Genomic DNA, 20,097 nt, shown 5'->3' on the forward strand with positions numbered 1-20,097 from the left:
TGGACCAATTGCTTTTCCATTCCTCTGTACATCCATGTCATTTGATCCTCTGCAACTATCTTTCATTGAGAGAAACTTTAAGTGAAATAATCATTATATGTTGTGAAATATGATCTGTTAATATTGATTTGTTTGTCTTTGCCAATACAGGCATTTCTTCTTCCTATGTGTGAGTCAGCAGCGATGCGAAAAGTTGTCCGTGTTTACCAGGAGTGGATCTCCATGGAGGACAAGCCAGTGTTTATGAAGGAGCCAGAGGAAGGTCCTTATCCCATAGCCACAGCCAGCAGCCTGGATTCAGGCTCTCAGCTTGGAGACAAAGAGGACGAGGTGAGGAATTACTTGAAACAAGTAATGGAAACCAGTGCGATACTCAAACGAGGGGCCATGTTAATAGATCTTTATGTACACATACATAATCATGCTAAATGTCCACTTCTGTCAAACTTCATGCCTCCAGAAATTCTGTTATAAATTTTAAGTCTCAAGGCCAAGCTGAGATAAAGCTCCCTGCAGAGCTACAGAAGACGCAGTATTGATCCATGTGATGAGTAAACTGAACCGTGCCTGTGTTTTCTTTCCTCCTTAGGGAATGAACAAAGTGATTGACAGTGAATTGCTGGAGTACAGTGTTCATGCTGGAGTTCAGACTACACTACAGGTACGTTTCTCACATTAAAAGTCACTTAAAAGTGTCCGTCTTCCTGTTTCACTCATAAACACAAAAGTCTCATTGTTACAGCATATTGTTCCTGTCCTTAAAGTGGTTTTTGATCTAACTAACATCCTAACTACTTGCCTGCAGGTATTTATCACCCACTCCTCCAACGTTTTCCTATTGGAGCCAGCCAACGACATCAAGATCCTTTTAGAGGAGCATGTTGACATGTGCAAGCGAGTCCTGAACATCTACCGCAGCCTTGTCATGCATGAGACCATGGACCAGAAAACATGGTAAAGAGAAGCTGCACAAACACCAGCAAAGATACAGTAAATCACACTGATTACTACAGACTGGGAGACACTATAAAACATCATCTCAAAATTTGTTTACCTGTATTTGTTTGTAGGGAGCAGATCTTATTGGTTCTGCTGAGGGTGACGGAGTCAGTGATGAAAAGACCTCCATCCATCATGCCTCAGGGCAAGAAGAACACGTTGTCAGGAAGACTGGCTGGACCTATCTTTCAGGTATGTCACTATCACTGTGTTAAACAGGCTAAAGATGTTTTTTCATGAGAGCCAAACATGGAAACAGGACACAGGAGGCTTCTCTGCAGTATGTAAAAGAAATGAATGTATGAATGGGATCACTGTTGCAGTCATGATAAAATTGCTTTTGTTAACAGTAACACGGTTTCTGGAGGACAGATTGGCATGTGGGGTTCTAAATACTATATATGTAGTTGACTAAAACAAACGGTATAGTATATTATTATCACTGTAGATTGTGTAAAAGCATGTGATGCACTCATGGAAATGCTGTAATCATACAATAGAAGAGTAGTTTACTTGTATATGATTTTGGTCTTGGATTCTCATAAATCCTTCTCCAGAAGTCCTTCTTACACAATGATGCAATTTTATTATTTACCAAACATATTTTCTGAACACCTTATAATGAAGTTTAGTAGTTCCCAGGTTTGATCCAGCTGACGAGTATTTAGTTTTGATGAGCAGAGAGCTGGAATACAGCCTTTTCTAATGTGACATTATATCATTATATCATTTCACCTCTCCACAGACGCTGATAGTAGCCTGGATTAAGGGGAACTTAAACGTCTACATCAGCAGAGAGCTGTGGGACGACCTCCTCTCCGTCCTCTCCTCTCTGACCTGCTGGGAGGAACTGGTCACAGAGTGGTCTCTCACCATGGAAACCCTCACCAAGGTACTTACAGTCACCATATTTTCAGCTACGTTCAAACATTAAATCAAGCACTATGTCCACACTGTGTATAGATATGAAAAAGTTAAGTTCATGTAAGGTTCTAACACAAATGATTTCACGTCTGATTTCTGTGCATAAGAGAAAATGTAAAGATGGATTTCTAGCATTTTAAAGGCATGCTTTCTGAGCTGGAATTGTGGACTTACAAATTGATTTATTAATAATTTAATTCCGAGCAAATAAACTGCACTTTTCAGTTCAGTTACATATTACGACAGCACTTCTGTTCCTGTTTTTATGCCAGTTTATTTTTGCCTCTGTCACCTTTCATTCTGTTTCTCACATGCTCTGCTGTTAGAGCGTTGGAAGAGTTGAAGCAGTGTGTATGTCTGTCTTTCATAGGTGCTGGCCAGGAACCTGTACAGTGTTGATCTCAACGAGCTGCCTCTGGACAAACTCAGTGAACAAAAGCAGAAGAAACATAAAGGAAAAGGTTGGTCAGTCACAAACCTTTTAAAGACACACGGAACGTCCTAACAGCAGGTCTGAAACACAGCCAGCTGTTTTTGACATCACCTGAGCAGCTCTAAGTCTTAAAAACAGTTGCAGTCTGTTAACACATTATCATAATCCTTAGTTCAGCACGTCTGTACACATCAGCTGTAGTTACAGAGAGAGACAGAAAATATCCTTAAGTACTTCTGAATGTGCACTGACAAGACAACATTCATACACAAGGTATCGGTTCAGAGGGCCAGCGGCAGGTTGTGGATCGTTCCTTCTCCAAAGGCTGGAGCAGAGATCAACCAGGCCAGGCAGCAGCTATGAGACAGCGAAGTGCCACCACCGCTGGCTCACCAGGCATCGAAAAGGCGAGGAGTATTGTGCGCCAGAAGACTGTAGGTCAGTATTCTCCCGCTTAGATGTCTGTCCTCCTTTTGTGTGTGTGTGTATGTGTGTATGTGTGTATGTGTGTATGTGTGTATGTGTGTATGTGTGTATGTGTGTGTGTGTGTGTGTGTGTGTGTGTGTGTGTGTGTGTGAGGAAAGGCCTGATTTATTTGGCCAAGAAAATGGAGGTATTAGTCCTGTTCAAAGCACAGATTCCCAGATATTGTTGTGTGTATCCTGGTAAAACTCGCTGGCATGTGTGTTTATGTGAGTGTTCAAGGGGAGCTCAGTAGGGGAAGACTACTCTCTTTCCCCAGTTTGGCTCCTCTTTCTTCTCATTCACTTTTATTTGACTCGATATGCCTCCTCTGTTTTTTCTCCTCCTGCCTGTCTGTCTGCCTGACAGGAAGTTGTGGCGTATGCTTACTGTCATTCCCTCTTCTCAGGATTATCTTATTTATGTGAAGCCTTCAGCTGTGGCCATTGCTGTGAGAGAGGCGTTTGCAACACCACTGTACAGAAATAACTGTTCTAGCTTAGAGCAAGGTGATGATGACTTAGGCTGTGACTGTAATGTAGAATTTGAAATGGGTCAGAAGTTATATTGAAAAAGGCAGTAATGCTGTATTTGCATTTATTTTTTTGACATACCTAAAAGGCGATTCATTTAGAAGTCTTGTCCAGGTAATATATTTACTAACCTTAATTAAAGGGCCATTGCTGAGAAACTTCTACATGCCGGTACACTGCATTTTATGTTGTTAAAGTCACTTGTGCTGGTTCTAAAATAGTGTGTTGTATTGTGAGAAATGAGTCCACTCATACTGACGAACGTTGTCGCAGGTGTGCAGCTGTTCAACGGCGAATGTATTTAAAAATCATAGATTCGGTCAAACATGCTGACGACCTCATTTCACAATTTAACTGTGTATCTGCCTAGCATTAAAGAAAATGTCGTGCTCCTGTGTCTGAGCTGTACAGCGTGCCAAGCTGCCACCAGCCTCTCTGTCTCACTGTCTTTCTTCCAGAGCTAACCCCCGTCTCACTCCTCCTTCACCTCCCTTGTCTGTTTCCTTTACGTCTGCCCTTGTCACCTGCCTGTCTTTTCACAAACTTCTTTTCTATGGTTTGTCTCTACTGCATAAACCATATCTCTCTTTTATTTATTTTCATTTATTTCTGTCTCTCATTCTTCAAACTTGTTTTGCTTTTTTTTCTCTTTCTAACTGATATCTTCATTTTTTTTTTTTCTGGACTTATTTTTCTATATGTCATTTTGTCATTCCTTTCAGTTTTCCATCCTCACCCATATATCCACTCTTATTTCACTTCACCTCACTTCAACACTTCCTTCCCTTCCCCTCTGCACTTCCACTGTGCTCTCTTCTGTCTCACACTGTTCCTCCTTTTCTTTCTATTTCTCTTCTATCTGTTCTTCCCACTTCCTCAGCCCTGCGTAGCTGTTCTACGGGGGACTCTCTGCTGTCCTCAGCCTTTATCCGCAGTGCTAAGAGTGCTCCTGCTCTGGCTCCGCCTCTTCCTGTCCTCCTCCACCACCACCACCCTTTACTACCCCCTCTTGCCGACCAGCTGGCAGGTACACACTCTTTGCACTACCTGTCTGCCTGGAAAATGTAGTCGTCTACACGTCTGTCAGAAAGTGAAGCTTTATGTCTGCCATGTCCTCTGTCCTTTCATATTTCTGTCATAATTGTCTTTACTGATGGAACAGTTTGCATGTGGTCCTTCAGAAATCATACAGCCCTTCCCTTCTTGACCTGTAACTGGGATGATCAGATCAGTGTGACTTTGAGAGAAATGCTTGAACATCAAACGTGCATCATTCCCTTGAAGCTGTGTGATAATCTCATCAGAATTGCCTGAAATTTTGCACATGACTAATAGATGATTGTAGCATATTGTACTTGAAAATAGAAAATTTAGTGAAGAGTTGAGTTATTTCTCATCATATCATCATACCTACTAAAGTAGGTATGCAAATGTTATTCTATACTATGTGAATAAAACTGAAGACACATTTGCTTAAGTTGAAATGAGAATATTCTGTCTCTGTAGAACACTTGAATAACATTTCATAAGTTATGGGATAGTTAATAAGAGCATGTAAAACAAAGCATGCCCAACCCTCCTGTGTTTGACTTCCAGTCATTCAGCAATCGGAGTTTACATATAATTATATTCTGTGTCTAATGTTTGCCCTCGGACAAAGAAATAATCACATAATGAGTTACTGGAAGTTATTCTTATTACTCAACAGTCAAAAGTGTCCTTAAAGTGTACTTAGAAGTGATTGAATACTGTCTGTAACTTATGTCCTCCACAGCCTTCCAAAATGTTATATTCATTGTGCCTTCCATGTATGTTTTAACATTAGTTGGTGCATTTGAATTTTACCTAGTGACAGCGTGAAATATTTCCAAGCTGCTACCAAAGAATCACATCTGTCATTTTGACTTTGTTCTACAAATATTTCACTCGTGTTGTGATGTAAATTATAAATTTGAACAGGTATCCGGAGGCAGCTCATGTGTCTCTGTATCTGTTGTTGACATGTCTGCATGAAACTTGGCCCTCCTGTTCTGCCTTCTGCTTGCTTGTTTCTCTGCCTGTTATCCTACATCTTTTACGTACCTGCCTGCCTGCACACATGCATGTCCCTCTGCATGCACTCTTTTCTGCCTTATACAAACATTTATTTATTTTTTTTCCGTCTCCCTACCACTGATGTCTCACGTGATAATTAATTTGATGCCGTTTATTCTTGGGGCGGCATGTAAATCGACTTGCCATTGATGATGAGTTTACTTTATAATATTCTCTGCTTGTGTGATTTTATTTATTTGTACTATTGGGTTTATTTCTGTTGGTATGCATGTGTAAGTCTCTTAAAAATGATTACAACTCTATAAAGTCTTTTTTTAAACTTCTAAGTAGAAATGTTAAATATGTCATTAAAGAAGACATTTAATGGTAGTTTTATATTTTTGTGTTGTATAACTGTTGACTTTGTTAGCTGTTTGAAGCTGGTGAAGTTGTAACAAACTATCGTAGCCACCATGCTAAGCCAATGCTATTATTAGCTGTTATCAAGAAAGTGGCATCTGTCTGCATAGATGCCACTTTTCAGATTTTTCTCTCAAAGCACAGTGTTCAAAATAGTGACTCAAACAGTTACAATCCAGGAGTTTTTTTAGTTTCTCCTTTTAGAAACTAAGTTTGTTTTAAAACAGACAGACAACAGATTTAGTTCTAAGATCCACGTCCCAGATTCATATATAACCTTGGGATGTCTGATATGAGTCTAGTTTACATTTTATCTCAGTCATGACTATGATTTGATTAAGGATCAGAGATTAAATGGCTTTGGCAGCCACAGTGCTTTAAACATTTAAATAAATCCTATCAGTATGTATCCTTCTGTATGGTCTTTTTTTGTAGAGACTTATACTGAAAAGTCCTGTTTGTTTTACAGTAAAATTGTGTGGTATCTATTATACAAATCTCTTGTTTACCATCTTCAGATATCGCTTCAGAAACACGTTGCCATGCTCACCATTATCACAGCAGAATAATGACCACATCTGAGAATATTTTATTTTTGTCTTTGTGTTTGCAGGTTTCTATTCAACTATCTTTTTGGGAGTTTGTTGATTTAGAAGTGTGTGTCAGCATATGTGCATTTATATGTGTTACTAACCTCACTCCCCTTCTTCCATTTCCGCCCAATTACCAGACCTCGAGGACCCGCCAATCACGCTGACATCCCGCTCTTCTCGGATGCGTCACTCCTCCCAGAGCGACGAGACCCCTCCTACCTCCTGTTCTGAGGTGTTCCAGGCCGTGACTTGTGACCTGGATGCCCCGGGCCCTTCCTCCCTGGCAAGGAGCAGCAGTGCCTCTGACATCATGGAGCCTTTCATCGCCGAGCGGGTCAAAGGTGAAGACCCTCAGAGGGATCCCTCTTCGATCCCGACCCCCACCCACCACCACTCCACAACTTCCTCTTTACTCACAGCCAGCAGCCACGCAGCTCAGCCACTTCCACACCCTCTCACCCCCTCCTCTTCCACCCCTTTTACCTTCTCCAATGGTGTTGTTTCCTCGACCTCAGAGGGACAAGATGATAGTAGTGGTTATGACCAGTTCTGGCACCAGATTGGCGCTCAAAGCCGAGGTTCTAGCTCTGATTGGGTAAGCGACTGGGATTCTGCTTTCACCTTTTCATCTGAAAAGGAAATTGATGTTGAAGAGGGTGAAATGGGAGCTGGGGTAGAGGAGGATGATTTATTCTCTTCTATTAGGGACTACCTCACTCACAAAGGAGGCGAGAGGAAGGAGGAGGCAGGAGAGAGAGATAGTTCTGGTCATACATTAGAGAACAGTGTTACTTTACCTGCACCGGTTCAAACGGGGTTAGCTAGAACACTGATAGAATCCAGAGGAGAGGGGGGACAGGCAAGACAGGTAGTAAGAGAGGAGAGAGAGACTTCTAAAGAGGACAGACAGGTAAGTAAATCAGTCAGACACAGTAGTGTGGATTCAACAGAGGAGAGTGAGGCAGAGCAGCGGAGCATCTATGAATGTCTGGAGCTGCAGTGCCAGTGGCCGTCACCCAATGCCAAAGGAAACGCTAGCCTTGACAGAAACACTGGGGAGAAAAAGGGAGGAGGAAATACAGGAAGGGCGGCAGGATGGGAAGGGAAGTGTGACGTGTGGAGGGAAATGGGAGACAAGAAACAGGATGATAAAGAAGCAGCAGGACATGAGAGGTCCAGTTTAATTAGACAAGATACTAACATAGTAGAATCTAGTCTTGAATCGACTCAAACTCCCCAAACATCAGATCCTGTTAAGGCCAAGGTGCCCCGTGGTAGCACCAAAAGGCACCATTCTGGGGGTGTTCATGTCAGCTTCCGGCCCTCGACTGAGTCCGTCCAGTTTCACAACCCCCTTGAGAGTAAAGAGGCTCACTGGAAAGCCAGGCTGCGTCGCCTCAGTCACTTTCACACACACAGTCACTCAGCTGGGGAAAGGCCAGGGACCGGAGCTGGGGCAGGGTCAGTGGGCAAGCTGGGAGCAGGGGGTGCAGGTAAGTTTGGCCCTGTGGCTGGGATTAGCCATAGAGCAGGGGCACATGAGAAATTAGCCGCTGGGACTGTAACGGATCATGGCGGGGCAGGGGGTACAGCAGGCACTGGAGGTCTGGAAAACAAGACTGGGAGTGGAGGGGACAAGGACAGACAACAACCTGGATCCTGTGTGGGATCCAGTCTGGGCTCTGAGGTTCACTCAGAGGTGTTATCAAGTAGTTCCTCAGGCGTGTCATCAGGGGTGCGTGGCCGCTTGGGACGTTCAGCCTTGCGATCTCGAGTCTCCCGCTCACGCTCCCAGGAGCCAGGCAGCACAGCCTCACGTCACCACCAAGGGGCCCTTCTTGGTGGTGTCTATAAGACTGTGGTTCACGCTCTGTCCTCCAAGCCTCGACCCCGAGGTCAGGGGTCATCCCAAGGCTCGTCGCCACAGCGGCAGGGCCGGGCTGCCATGGGTGACGCATCGCTAAGAGACCTCTACTCCCATGTCCTGGGCTACTTTGGACGAAAGACGACCACGCCAGGTGAGGATTGCAACGAACGAAGCGCTCATAAAGGACACAGCAGATAAAACAACTGTGGAGAGACAAATACTCACAAAACACAAACACCAGCAACTCTCTTTCCCTTTTTTTGGCTGTTTTTAACTGGTTTGTTATGATGGAATGATATTTTTTTGGCTGACACTCATCATCTTGCTGCTGGACTGAAATTCAACTCCCTGTTGATGTGTTTCCTCTTGAACGTAGCCCCTCCTCCAGCCTGCCTCCTGTCAAGGACCCCACCCCCCTCCTTCCATACCTTCCCACTTGTACCTCTACCTGAGAAGCCCCTCCCTCCTTCTCCTGTCTTCTTTCTTCTAAAGGTTTTGGGATTTTAACCTCTTCTCCCCCTTTACCCCCTTCTCCACCTCCTCCTTCCTCTCCTCAATGTTGCATGCGGCCTCCTCATGCCTCCTTCGCCTCCTTCCCGGACTCCGGCCCCTCTTCAGCTGTACAGAAGGAAACAACAGTCCACAGAAAAACAGAAGTGCGTGTAGGAAAGATAAAAGCAGCAAAAAAAAAAAAAAAATCTGACATTGCTCTACATGATGCCCCACAGAAATCCCCCAAATGTTTTATGGCATTTTCCATCTTCAAAGCCTTATTATATTTAGAGTTGCATGTGCAGATATGAAGGTTTATTGAGTTGATTTTATTAAGGAACATCAGTGATGTGAATTATTATTTAAGAAGAGCAAACATCTGAAACCAGTGGAAACATATTGCTGTAGTTCATCCTCTGACCACTAGAAGGCAGCATAAGACCTATAGTGAAAATGGCGATCTTGTATTAATGGTGGTATACACCGAATTTGAATGGATAAGAAAAGGTGTGCACAGTCAAATCAGCAATCTGCAATGGTTATTTGCCTTGAACTCTGCCACAGGATGATGTGAAGATGATTGGTAAACTGCACATTTGAACCAGCAGTTCAAATACTCTTTTTTTATTCATTCTAATTCTCGGGGTGAAAGACTGCAGAACTGGGGGGAAATAATTTTCTCTTGAGGATCAGTTGCTTGATATGAACACAGAGATTCATTATCTGAATCTGTCTTGATGTGGAGTTACTGTTGCGCAGAACCCTTTTTTTCTTTTCTTTCTTTATTCAGCTGCGTTGCTTACCAACTTGTTCCAAATGGAACCTATCAGTCGTTTGTATATTGTTTGGTTTGTCTTCTTTCATGCCAGACGTGTGGTGTACTGTGCCTTGCTGCACCACCTAATACTTTATTTGCATCCTCATAATATCTTCTTGTTTTGCTGAGCTGCAATCAAGTGTGAGAGCCTCCACCTTAAACTGAGTGGCGCTGATGTTACTGATTACTACAGAAAGTGCTTCTTCAAAAGACTAGTTAGTTTTCCATAGTTTTGCCTGTCAGTTCTCTGATCTGCGCTGCTGCACAGTGCTGCCAGAGATGCATACACAGTCCATTGCAGTGTTTCTGATCCTGTTTTGGACCGTCTCTCTTACACAACAGAACAGCAGTGACTGGTTTCCCAGCAGCTAGATAATTAGCAGGAGAGCTTACAGTATTGCATTTTAGAGTTATGGGGAGTCATCGTCAAAAACATACAGCTCCACAGGAGGACAGCATTACTCACACAACACATCCCATCCTGATGGGCTGAGCAAATACACAACACACAATTTTGTAGTGCACAGATCTGCAAAGAGACGTTGCTGAGCCTATAAAGCAGTGTTAGTGGGGAAAGGCTGTGTGAAAACTAATTATAGCGTCCGCTAACATCACAGTGAAGCATGTCTATAGCGCTGCTTTTTACTTGAATTGCAGTGGCAGTCCTGCCATGCTGTAGTCCCAGTGTGAAGTACATTACACCTGTACCTAGGCGTGTCCATATATATTTATTCATTAGGTCTTTATTTTTTACAATAATGTACAATAATGAAAAATGAATTAGGATCTTCAGGCCAACATATTGTACTGTACAGATGTTTCAGTCCTGTTGCTGTTGGTGATGGCATGGCAAATAACCATTACAGTCAAATGGTTTACTAGTAGACACAGCCAGATTCATGGAGTTTAACACCTGGGTTAGAGGTGATATCTGAATAAAATACTAATTGTGCATCTGAATGTGCAGAAATGTTAAAAGTTAAGGCTTGAGAAGATTCAGCTAAGTTAACCTGAACAAAATGAGATTTTGGGCTTTGGTTTGAAATTGTTAACTTTCTTTGCTCCTAACTTCCGTTCTCTCTTATGATCACTGCAGCGAGATGCTCATCTTCTAATAAGCAGTTAAAACTTTAATGACAGAATGTCTTTGGCGCACTGACCTATGTGTGGCTGGAAGTTTCAGCTTTGTTGCACATCTAATTACAACCAGGACAGACAACGTGATGTAACATTGCACCTGCAGGGCAGTGCAGTTTGCCCACAGCACACTGTCTTGTTCTGTGGTAAGTGGCCATGGTGTGAGTGGAGGTTTCCAGTCTTAAGTCTCAAAGGAAAAATGTGCAGCAAGGTGAAATTTTCATCAGCTGGGCAGCAGAAAAATCAGGATTTTCATTCTGACTTCAGTAACTAAGTGTTATTGATCAAAGTCGTGGTATTGAGCTGTGGAAGCAACCGGGCTCTGTCAACTCTGTCAGTCACAGGTTCAGGAATTAAAGGTTAGTTAGTTAATATTGTGAGCAGCAGATTTACACTGATCTAACTTGGGGTTGATGGATGCTTTCTGCTATCAGAGGTTAGAAACTCATGCTGACCACTATCATAGCCTTCAAGCTAACAGCAACATGCTGTAACTCATAGTAACATACCTGCTGCTTGTTTGGACCTAACAAGGTGATACTCTCTCTCGCTCTTTGTGCATGGTGTGAATTAACTCCTGCATTGCTTTTCTGGTGGGTTTTGATGTGCCTGCTGTGTTGTGGCTTTTTTTTTTTTTTTTGTAACATCTGTCTTTTGATAACCTGAAGGCCTACAGTGCATACACATCAGGACTGCTTTTACAATCCAGAAAAAAAAACTCCATCAGTTAAATTAGTTTAAGTTTGTTGTGTGGATATTGTGACATTTTAAAATAATATCTGATCAAGCATCGCCAGCGGTAACTTAGACAATGTAAGCCTGCTAATGATGCTACAGGGATGGTAACAGTATCAGCTTCTGATCAAAAACAAAATGTCTCCTTATCCCTAAATTAGACTCATACAAACAATGTACTTTGATGGTCTTTATTAGCAAGTCAGAGCTGATTGCATAATTATGTTACAAATTCCTTATTACTTATGATTTATCATAGTTTTCTGTCTTTTAAGCTGTGTGAGTGGATATGAACCTGTTACTGTCTCTATCATTGTGCGTTATCACATTTCTTTCCCTATGTTTTTGTCTACATCTCACCTGTCTGCGTCATCATTCCTGTGTGTGTGTGTGTAAGAGTGTGTGAGCGTACTCCTGTCTTTGGCTGTCATAATCTGTTTGGTTTTATGTCTTAATGTGTGTTTGTGTGTGTGTGTGTAGCCAACAAAGAGGAGGTGGTCCAGAAAGCTCGTCCCGTCTCCAGTGATGTAGGAAGCAGCAACCCAAATTTCACTGACCTCATGGATGAGTTCATCCAGGAGCGACTGAGGGCCAAAGGAACAGCAGTTAGTGTAACACACACACACACACACACACACACACACACACACACACACACACACACACACACACACACACACACACACACAAACAGATTAAAGTTTCATTGTCACAAAACATAGAAGCTGCAAACCCTCCTTACTCCTTGTTACGCAGGGTCGTCGTGGCAGCAGCCCAGGAAGTCTGGAGGTTCCTAGGGACCTGCCCGAACTCCTGGAGGCAGGTCAGAGTCCTGGATCACGACCCTCGGATGATCTTCGGCCTATTGACGATCCGGGGGTTCCCTCTGAGTGGACGTCACCTGCAAGTGCCAGCGGTTCTGATGTCATCAGCTCAGACAGCCAGTCAGACTCCTTTAATGCCTTTCAGTACTCCACCTGCAAGTTTGATAGTAAGAAACAAGGATTCTTGATTCGTTTTTAATGTGATTACCGTCATTTTGGTTCTGTCTGTTAGCCAGACTTATTCTGTTAATTGTCTTTTGTTTTTCAAAATGTAAAGAAATTCTGAGTAATTCCTTGAATGTTGGTCATGAGATATAGATGATAATAGATGATACATCAAGAGGAAAGCAGACAAAACCTCTTCAGCGGCCTCAGCTTGTAAGACCTTGGTAGTCTGCTTCAGCTGCTTTAGCCTTGAATCCCAAAATAATTGATCATTTCTAACATTACATTGCTCACTGGCTTAGTGGTTAGAGAGACTGCTGGGTAGCTTCAGCAAGGCTGTGAATTCTTCCTACTGACCCGATGCGTTTCTTGTAGATTTTACTTTCACTTCCGAAGCTTGTGGAGGACGAGTTGGATCTGGAGGAGGAGGTCGAGGCAGCTCACTGGACCAGGACAGCCTGGGCGGGGGTGCGGCCTGTGAAGAACAAGAGGTGGCCAGTTTGACAACACTTCACATCGACTCAGAGACAAGCAGCCTTAGCCACACTGTTACTGTTACTGGTATGTACTATCCATAACTCACAGATTTCTCTAGCTCTGTAGATCTGTTATATACACACAGGCTGCCTTCAGTACTTCACATTTATACACTTTCAATATTTCATATTTATGCGATGTAGGTGGTTTCATAGTTACTTATTATATAGAATATAATTGTAGTAATATGTGCATTTGTAAATAATTGTTAACAGCGCTGTATGTGTACATGTACACTGTACATTTCCATGTGAACGTCTGTAAACACTGTACGTAAGCTTTGGCTTCCCCCATCATTTTATTTGAATTCAAGCCCACAGGGCTGAAACCTTGTTTTCCTCGCCCTCCTTTTAAGAGAAATCAGACTTTAAATTCAAACTTTAAAGTCTCCTCCTGAGATTTGACAGCAAAATTACACACACCTGCTCTAATTATAAAAAGCAGATGTACGATTTTGCTGGTAACACCTGAACCACAAGGAGAAGAAACAAAAAAGATACATCTCCCCTCTTCGGCTTCATGATCAGAAGTCATTAATGCTACCTTTCTTTTCTACGTGTTTTGTGTGCGCTGTCTCGTCTAGGTTCTGAGAGTGCTTCTCCAATGCACTCTCTCGGGGGCTCGCGGTCCCAGACGCCCTCCCCTGCTACGTTGACAGCAGATCACACTGATCACGCACACTCCCACTCTCACACACACCTACAGCTGGACCAGAAGCTCCACAACTCTGTCCTACAGACCCCTGATGACCTGGGTAATACTCATGCACACACTCCAAACATATACTTACCTCTGCATTTTTTTCCCACTAAGGTTACAGCTGTGAATGAGAGGCAGGAGTCACTAACTGATCCATTGATTGCTTGTAGAAACCAGTGAGTTCCCCAGTGAGGACTGCAGCGTGATGGCGGGTGGCTCTCTAACTGGCTGGCACGCAGATGTTGCCACAGTAATGTGGCGGAGGATGCTGGGTATCCTGGGGGATGTCAACAGCATCAAAGACCCAGAGATCCACGCTCAGGTCTTCGACTACCTGTGTGAGCTGTGGCAGAACTTGGCCAAGGTAGGCATCGACACATACGGTAAATACACAACCACAACAAAACACTCACTGCAAAGATTGCATTGGTAGAAATGGGCTTTTCTCTTTTCAGATTAGAGATAATTTGGGAATTTCTCTGGACAACCAGTCATCTCCACCTCCCCCTGTTCTGATCCCTCCCCTGAGAATTCTCACCCCCTGGCTCTTTAAGGTAGGTGTGACTGAGTGATCTCTGTAGGGCCTCCATATTTCATATTGTCATGTTCTTATATTTTTCCCTTAATATATATTACAGGAAAAGCTTGTTTCCTAAACAACATTTCAATGCGCACAGAGACAGGGCGTCCTCCACAAACAAGCCAATTTACAGCTAAACCTCCCTGCATATGTATTTATGTATATCTTGTTTAATGGTTTCTTATTTATGGTTTTTTATGCTCACATGTATGCGTGTATGTTTTGTTTTTTGTTTTTCTTCTCTTAAGGCCACCATGCTGACAGAGCGTTACAAGCAGGGGAAGCTTCATGCCTACAAGCTGATCTGCAGGATTATGAAGAGACGACAAGATGTTTCCCCAAACACAGACTTCCTTACACACTTCTACAACATCATGCACCAAGGGCTGCTGCACCAAGACCAGGTAGGGTGTTATGGAGGTGACAGAACTGTTAAACTGCATCTGGTTTAACATTTCCATTTAACAATACACGAATAAAACCTGAAAAAAAAACATACTTCATTGGTAGAAGTTGCAAGAATGAGTGTCTAAGTGGACTGTCTTTGTGAGGTCTGATAAATTGGCCTCAAGTGATGTCACCTGAGTCGGCTGGAGTTAAAGACTACAAGTTTGAAAATGAAAAAAAAAATCTGGGGGTGTGAAGACGTGACCTTATCAGACCTCTGTACCCTCCTCCTCATCTCTGCTTGAGACTCAAGGCTATAACATAAAACACCTGAATCTCCAACTGAATTGCTTGTGGTTTATTTGCATTGTGGGTAATGTAGGCACCAGGTTTTGAGAAGGAGAAGAAGAACTCATTGGAAACACAATGCTATGAAATATCTTAAAAATCTCTCCATCATGAATGTAACAATGTTATTCAAGTGCAATACTGTGTCAGTGTAGGACTGCTTATTAGATAAATATTTTAATTATACTGTTTTTATATTTTTGTTTTTTTTAACAGGATATTGTGAACACCATTATCAAGCACTGCAGTCCCAGGTTCTTCAGCATCGGTCTGCCCGGGGCCACCATGCTGATCCTGGACTTTATCATTGCAGCTTCTAGAGTTACTGCCTGCTCATCACTGAATGTAAGAAACACACGTTTAATTGTTCAGTCCAAACAGAGTGTGTCACACCTGTATAGTACATGATGACACACATTTAATTTGCATTTCCTGTTTCTCTCTCTCTCCACTTTCCTTTTTCTTCCCTCTTCTCCTTTCCAGGCTCCAAGAGTAGAGGCTCAGATCCTCCTTGGATCTCTGGTGTGTTTTCCCAACTTTTACGGGGAGCTTCCGGCCCTCCATCCCACCACAGCCGACGTGGTGCTTACCAAGTTCCCGGATGTCAAGGTCAGTGGAAGCGGTAGTAGTTTGGGACTGAGGGGTAATTAGTTAGCTGAGCATCACCCATGTGTCTTTTTTTTAAACAAGACATTTGTCTTCAAAAGGCTAGTTAGCTTGATCTGGAGAAGGTTATCATGCTTTTGTACTTCATCAAAATCATTATAATTTGTAATTATATTATAGAAAACCACAGTCCAGTAGATAAAGGAGAGGAATAATAGAATGTTTTCAGAAAAATAGCAACTTCTTTTAATTAGCTTTCACTTAGTTTAGCAGCATCCCTCCTCGGAACAGTCACTGAGCGACTCTAATGTCCAAATTATTGGTGAGAAGAGTTTGATTGTACCATTAAAGTGAAACTCTGCGTCTGCTGAATAAAAATATATCAGTTTACTACCAAAGCACAAGGTCAAACACTTACCTACTTTGTGTATAATGCAGGTCAGTGCAAACCTTGTCTGCTGTCCATAGGGGGTCTCACAACCAAACTAATAGGTTAATGCCTCATCAGCCATTCTTGTAACAGTCCAGAGCTATGGGAGCGATGTTGTTATTCTTGTTGTTGCTGTGTAAACAGCTAATGCCATGCATGGCAGCACCTCGGGCCTGCTCACTGGTTTCTTACAAGGCAGAAACTTGTTTTGAATCACTAAGCGGTCATTAACACTGACCGGAGGGACGGGACAAGTGACTGTGTGAATGTGTTTGGGGGCGGGGGTGCGTATGTGTAGATGCGTCTGTACTGCGACTGTGTGTCCATATTTAGTGCAGTGCGTGTGTATAACGTATACAGTATAAACATCTCATAATGTTATTCCATGAATCACTTTTGTTATTATCAGAAAAACAATTACTTTGTGCACTCAGTAAGTCTCTTCATTATACCTGGTGGAAAGGTTAAGTCTGGGACCTGAACCAGATGTTGCACATGCAGAGATAAACACACACATAACCAGTGGTTTATTTTCTGTTAGACAAATTAACAGTTTGTGTCTATTCTTTGTTGTTTAGGAGCACATTATCAAAACCATTCTGACCTCTGCCAGGGACGAACCCTCTGCTCCTGCTAGGTAAATACTGTGTGTGTGTGTGTGTGTGTGTGTGTGTGTGCATGTCTTCCATTGTGTGGAAAAAATTTGGTTTAAAACCATTGTAGTGAGGACTTTTTGGCCTGTCCTCACAACTTCAAAGGACTGTTAGAGGGTTGAGACTTGGTTTAGGGTTTAGGATTCAGGTTAGGGTTAAGGTAAGGGTTGGGGTTAGGCATTTAGTTGTGATGGTTAAAGTTAGTGTTAAAATGTAAATTAATTCAAAACATTATTATATTTAAAAATGATACAGTCCATGTAGTTGCAGGTTTGAATTTTAACAAGTGCATCATTTTTAAATAACAGACTCATGCCTGTGAAAGACATGAGTTGATTACCCTGTAATAATATCGTATATTACCGTAACAGCACAACATTCTGTTTGTTGGCGTCTTTATACAAACACGACCCATGTAGTGTGTGTGTGTTTAATATGTTCACCGTTTCCAAACATACAGCAGCATATGTTCACTGGTTGCTCATACTGTGTTTGTGTTGTTTTGTTAGGTGTGTGGCTCTGTGCAGTCTGGGTATCTGGCTGTGTGAAGAACTCGCTCACGGGACTCAGCATCCACAGATTAAAGATGCTCTCAACGTCATCTGTGTTACTCTGAAGGTCGGTCACAACTCCACACTACTTTAAAAAGCTTTGGTTATGTTGCACCTAGGCTCTAAAATTCAACTTCCCAAGCTTCAAACACACACTAAAAGTCGGTCATTGAAATATAAGGGTTAACACATGAACCCAGCTAAAGTAGATGATCTGACACAGTCTTTGCCTGCTCTCAAACTTTGGCAGTGACTCTGAATCAAACAGGCTGTTTTTACACTGATCTGCACAGCACAGTAGTGTCTGAACATCTGTTCTTCTTCTGTCTGGATGTGTAATTAGGCTGACTGTGGTTTTATAACATAATGATTATTCATCTGGCATTTCAGGATTTACTTCAATAATAAATTCATTATATAAATGACCAAATTTAATATTTACATGCACTTTCAAAATCCTACTTAATGTTCCCTGTTTTATGTTCCCTAGAAATGATTAGCTAAAGCCACATCTCCAGGGTTCATGAAAGGACTGTTGTTTTTGCTGTGTCTGAAATTGGAAAGCACAGAACCTAAAAGGATTAAAACAGTTGAAATGAGTGTGAAGAGAACTGGTTAAAATCGAAATGATAGTAAATTTCAGCGTGCCAAAATACGGAATGAATACTGGATGGTTAGGTTGTGCTCGTGGTTGTGTTAAACACGGTGGTCTGCAAGCAGCCAAAGTATGATGGAAAACATTGTTGGAGATGATTGTTAGTGTTGGTGAAATTGCCTCAGTTGCCATTGTCTGTTTCGGGCCACTAGACTGGGAGGCCTGTGGATCAGAAGAACACTGTCCAACATTTACTGTCTCATCTGTAGCCAAATGGCTCTAGATGGACAGACAGACACACACACACACACACACACACACATACCTTTTCCACCTTGGAATCCCTAGCTTGTGTATCGGCAGCCAATGGCCCGCTAAGACACTACAGTAACACACATACACACACACTTGCATTCACTTACTCCTGGGAGCAAACCCTGGACTGTCAATATGTTTGGTCCTCCTTCAGATAGCAGACTAATCCAGGGGGAATGCTGCAAGCTGTGTCACACACACACAAACACACACACACTCTCTCACACACTATCACATACATACACACGTCTTGTCCACTTTTGAATCTCTTGCCTTCATACCAGCAGCCAGTGGCTTCAGTCATGGGCTCTGCGACATGCACACGATTACACACACATACACACAGCCTGGGGGATTGTCATATTTCCATGCAGAGCCCCTTCTTCCTGTTGTCCTCCTTGTCCTCCTTCCTTTTCATCTGGAGGCATTCTTTGTTTTGTGGGTGCTGATCCTCATTAGACTAATGTGTAATTTTTTTCTCCTCGTACAAACCAGCCTTTATTTTACTGTGTCCTAATTATTATATACACAAGTTTATGTAAAACCACAGTAACAGGAAAAGAAAAAAATGGGAATACTACTATGGATAATTAAGAGAAAAAAATGATAAAGCTTCTTTGTGGAGTATTTATGTACAGACTCTTTTTTAGCATAGGGACAGTGGAAAAGTTTGTTTTTTTCATTCGACAGTAAAAATATACAGTAGATCCTTGTAACCCTTAAACACCCTGTTTGACTATGTGATCAAGGTATGATGACTAATATCTGAAATTACCCACAGAAACTGGATTAACATGAATGACAATGTGTGTTTCATCTCCCAGTACCCCAACAAGAATGTAGCCCTGGTGGCGTCGGACATCCTTCACCTCCTGATCAGTTACGTGGATCATCTTCAAAAATTCCCCCCTGATACTCCAAAGAAGATCGTAGAGGTGAGACATAAATGACTTTACACTTCTGAACAAATAATGGAACTTTTCTAAACACTGGTCTAATTCATTTACTTTAATTTTCTTTTAATATTGTAGTAACAGTTTTAACAAAGAAAACGATTGATTTTTATTTGTCTCAGATTTTGATTGCCACCATCACATTCCTGCTGCCTACTACTGAGTCTTCTCCTCATGAACTTGATAAGAGGGTAACAGACACACACAAAAATCCACCTCTCACCTTTTCTCACTATATCACTCACTTTGCTTAGGAAGTAACCTTGTATCACCAGGACTTCTCACAGTGCCTGTGTGTGTGTTGCAGCTGGTAGTTTCCCTCCTGTTGTGTCTTTTGGACTGGGTGATGGCTCTGCCTCCAAAGACTCTCCTTCAGCCTGTTCAAACTCGAAGCCCTCCAGAGAGAGACCAGCCTACCAAGACTCTGCTCAGCTGTATTTATAAGGTGTGCTAGTGTGAGAATGTGACATGGCCCTTTACACACACACACAGTCTTCTAACAAAAATCTTAATATTAAACTTTTGCACCATTTGACTAAAATATGACACATAGTGAAAACACATTTTTTTTTTTTTTAGTTACAATAACAAATAAGAATCATCATGTTAAAACTGAATATGAGCCATAGATGAGGCAAATTGGAATCCAGTCTAAAAGAGCATCCAGTAAATTCACCCATTCCTTTTCTTTCAAACTCTGTCCAGGTATTGCACGGTTGTGTGTATGGAGCACAGTCTTTCAGCAGTCCCAAGTATTACCCTCTGCAGCTGTCAGACCTGCTGAGTCCAGATTACGACCCGTTCCTGCCATTAGAGAGCCTCAGAGAACCAGAGCCACTGCACAGCCCGGACTCAGAGCGCTCCAGCAAACTACAGCCTGTCACCGAAGGTAATTTATCTAACAGCCACACTATAGAACCCACTGTGACCATCATTTGGCACCATGACTGATTATATAAGGCTATATAAGAAACAGGAATGAGCATGTAAGGATGTAATTTGCTCTT

At 42.3% G+C, this 20,097-nt stretch overlaps 1 protein-coding gene across 7 annotated transcripts in view; it reads left to right on the top strand.

Annotated features, from left to right (window-relative positions):
• ralgapa1 (Ral GTPase activating protein catalytic subunit alpha 1) overlaps positions 1–20,097 on the top strand; it is a 59,942-nt gene that overhangs the window by 6,849 nt on the left and 32,996 nt on the right. For 3 of the 7 annotated variants that reach the window (XM_041060328.1, XM_041060331.1, XM_041060332.1), the window contains exons 11-33: positions 151–330; positions 590–661; positions 806–954; positions 1,071–1,191; positions 1,745–1,891; positions 2,294–2,384; positions 2,630–2,794; positions 6,537–8,417; positions 11,928–12,058; positions 12,204–12,438; positions 12,812–12,997; positions 13,557–13,727; positions 13,843–14,036; positions 14,128–14,226; positions 14,501–14,656; positions 15,204–15,332; positions 15,471–15,596; positions 16,602–16,660; positions 17,186–17,294; positions 18,962–19,072; positions 19,213–19,281; positions 19,398–19,535; positions 19,796–19,979. In XM_041060328.1, the coding sequence (XP_040916262.1) occupies positions 151–330; positions 590–661; positions 806–954; positions 1,071–1,191; positions 1,745–1,891; positions 2,294–2,384; positions 2,630–2,794; positions 6,537–8,417; positions 11,928–12,058; positions 12,204–12,438; positions 12,812–12,997; positions 13,557–13,727; positions 13,843–14,036; positions 14,128–14,226; positions 14,501–14,656; positions 15,204–15,332; positions 15,471–15,596; positions 16,602–16,660; positions 17,186–17,294; positions 18,962–19,072; positions 19,213–19,281; positions 19,398–19,535; positions 19,796–19,979 (4,903 nt within the window). Of the gene's footprint in view, positions 1–150; positions 331–589; positions 662–805; positions 955–1,070; positions 1,192–1,744; positions 1,892–2,293; positions 2,385–2,629; positions 2,795–4,232; positions 4,380–6,536; positions 8,418–11,927; positions 12,059–12,203; positions 12,439–12,811; positions 12,998–13,556; positions 13,728–13,842; positions 14,037–14,127; positions 14,227–14,500; positions 14,657–15,203; positions 15,333–15,470; positions 15,597–16,601; positions 16,661–17,185; positions 17,295–18,961; positions 19,073–19,212; positions 19,282–19,397; positions 19,536–19,795; positions 19,980–20,097 lie in introns of all 7 variants that reach the window. The other 4 variants (XM_041060335.1, XM_041060334.1, XM_041060330.1 and 1 more) reach the window with 4 other exon arrangements.

Source organism: Toxotes jaculatrix, chromosome 17 (genome assembly GCF_017976425.1).
Source record: "Toxotes jaculatrix isolate fToxJac2 chromosome 17, fToxJac2.pri, whole genome shotgun sequence".
In the NCBI taxonomy this organism is placed as follows: domain Eukaryota; kingdom Metazoa; phylum Chordata; class Actinopteri; family Toxotidae; genus Toxotes; species Toxotes jaculatrix.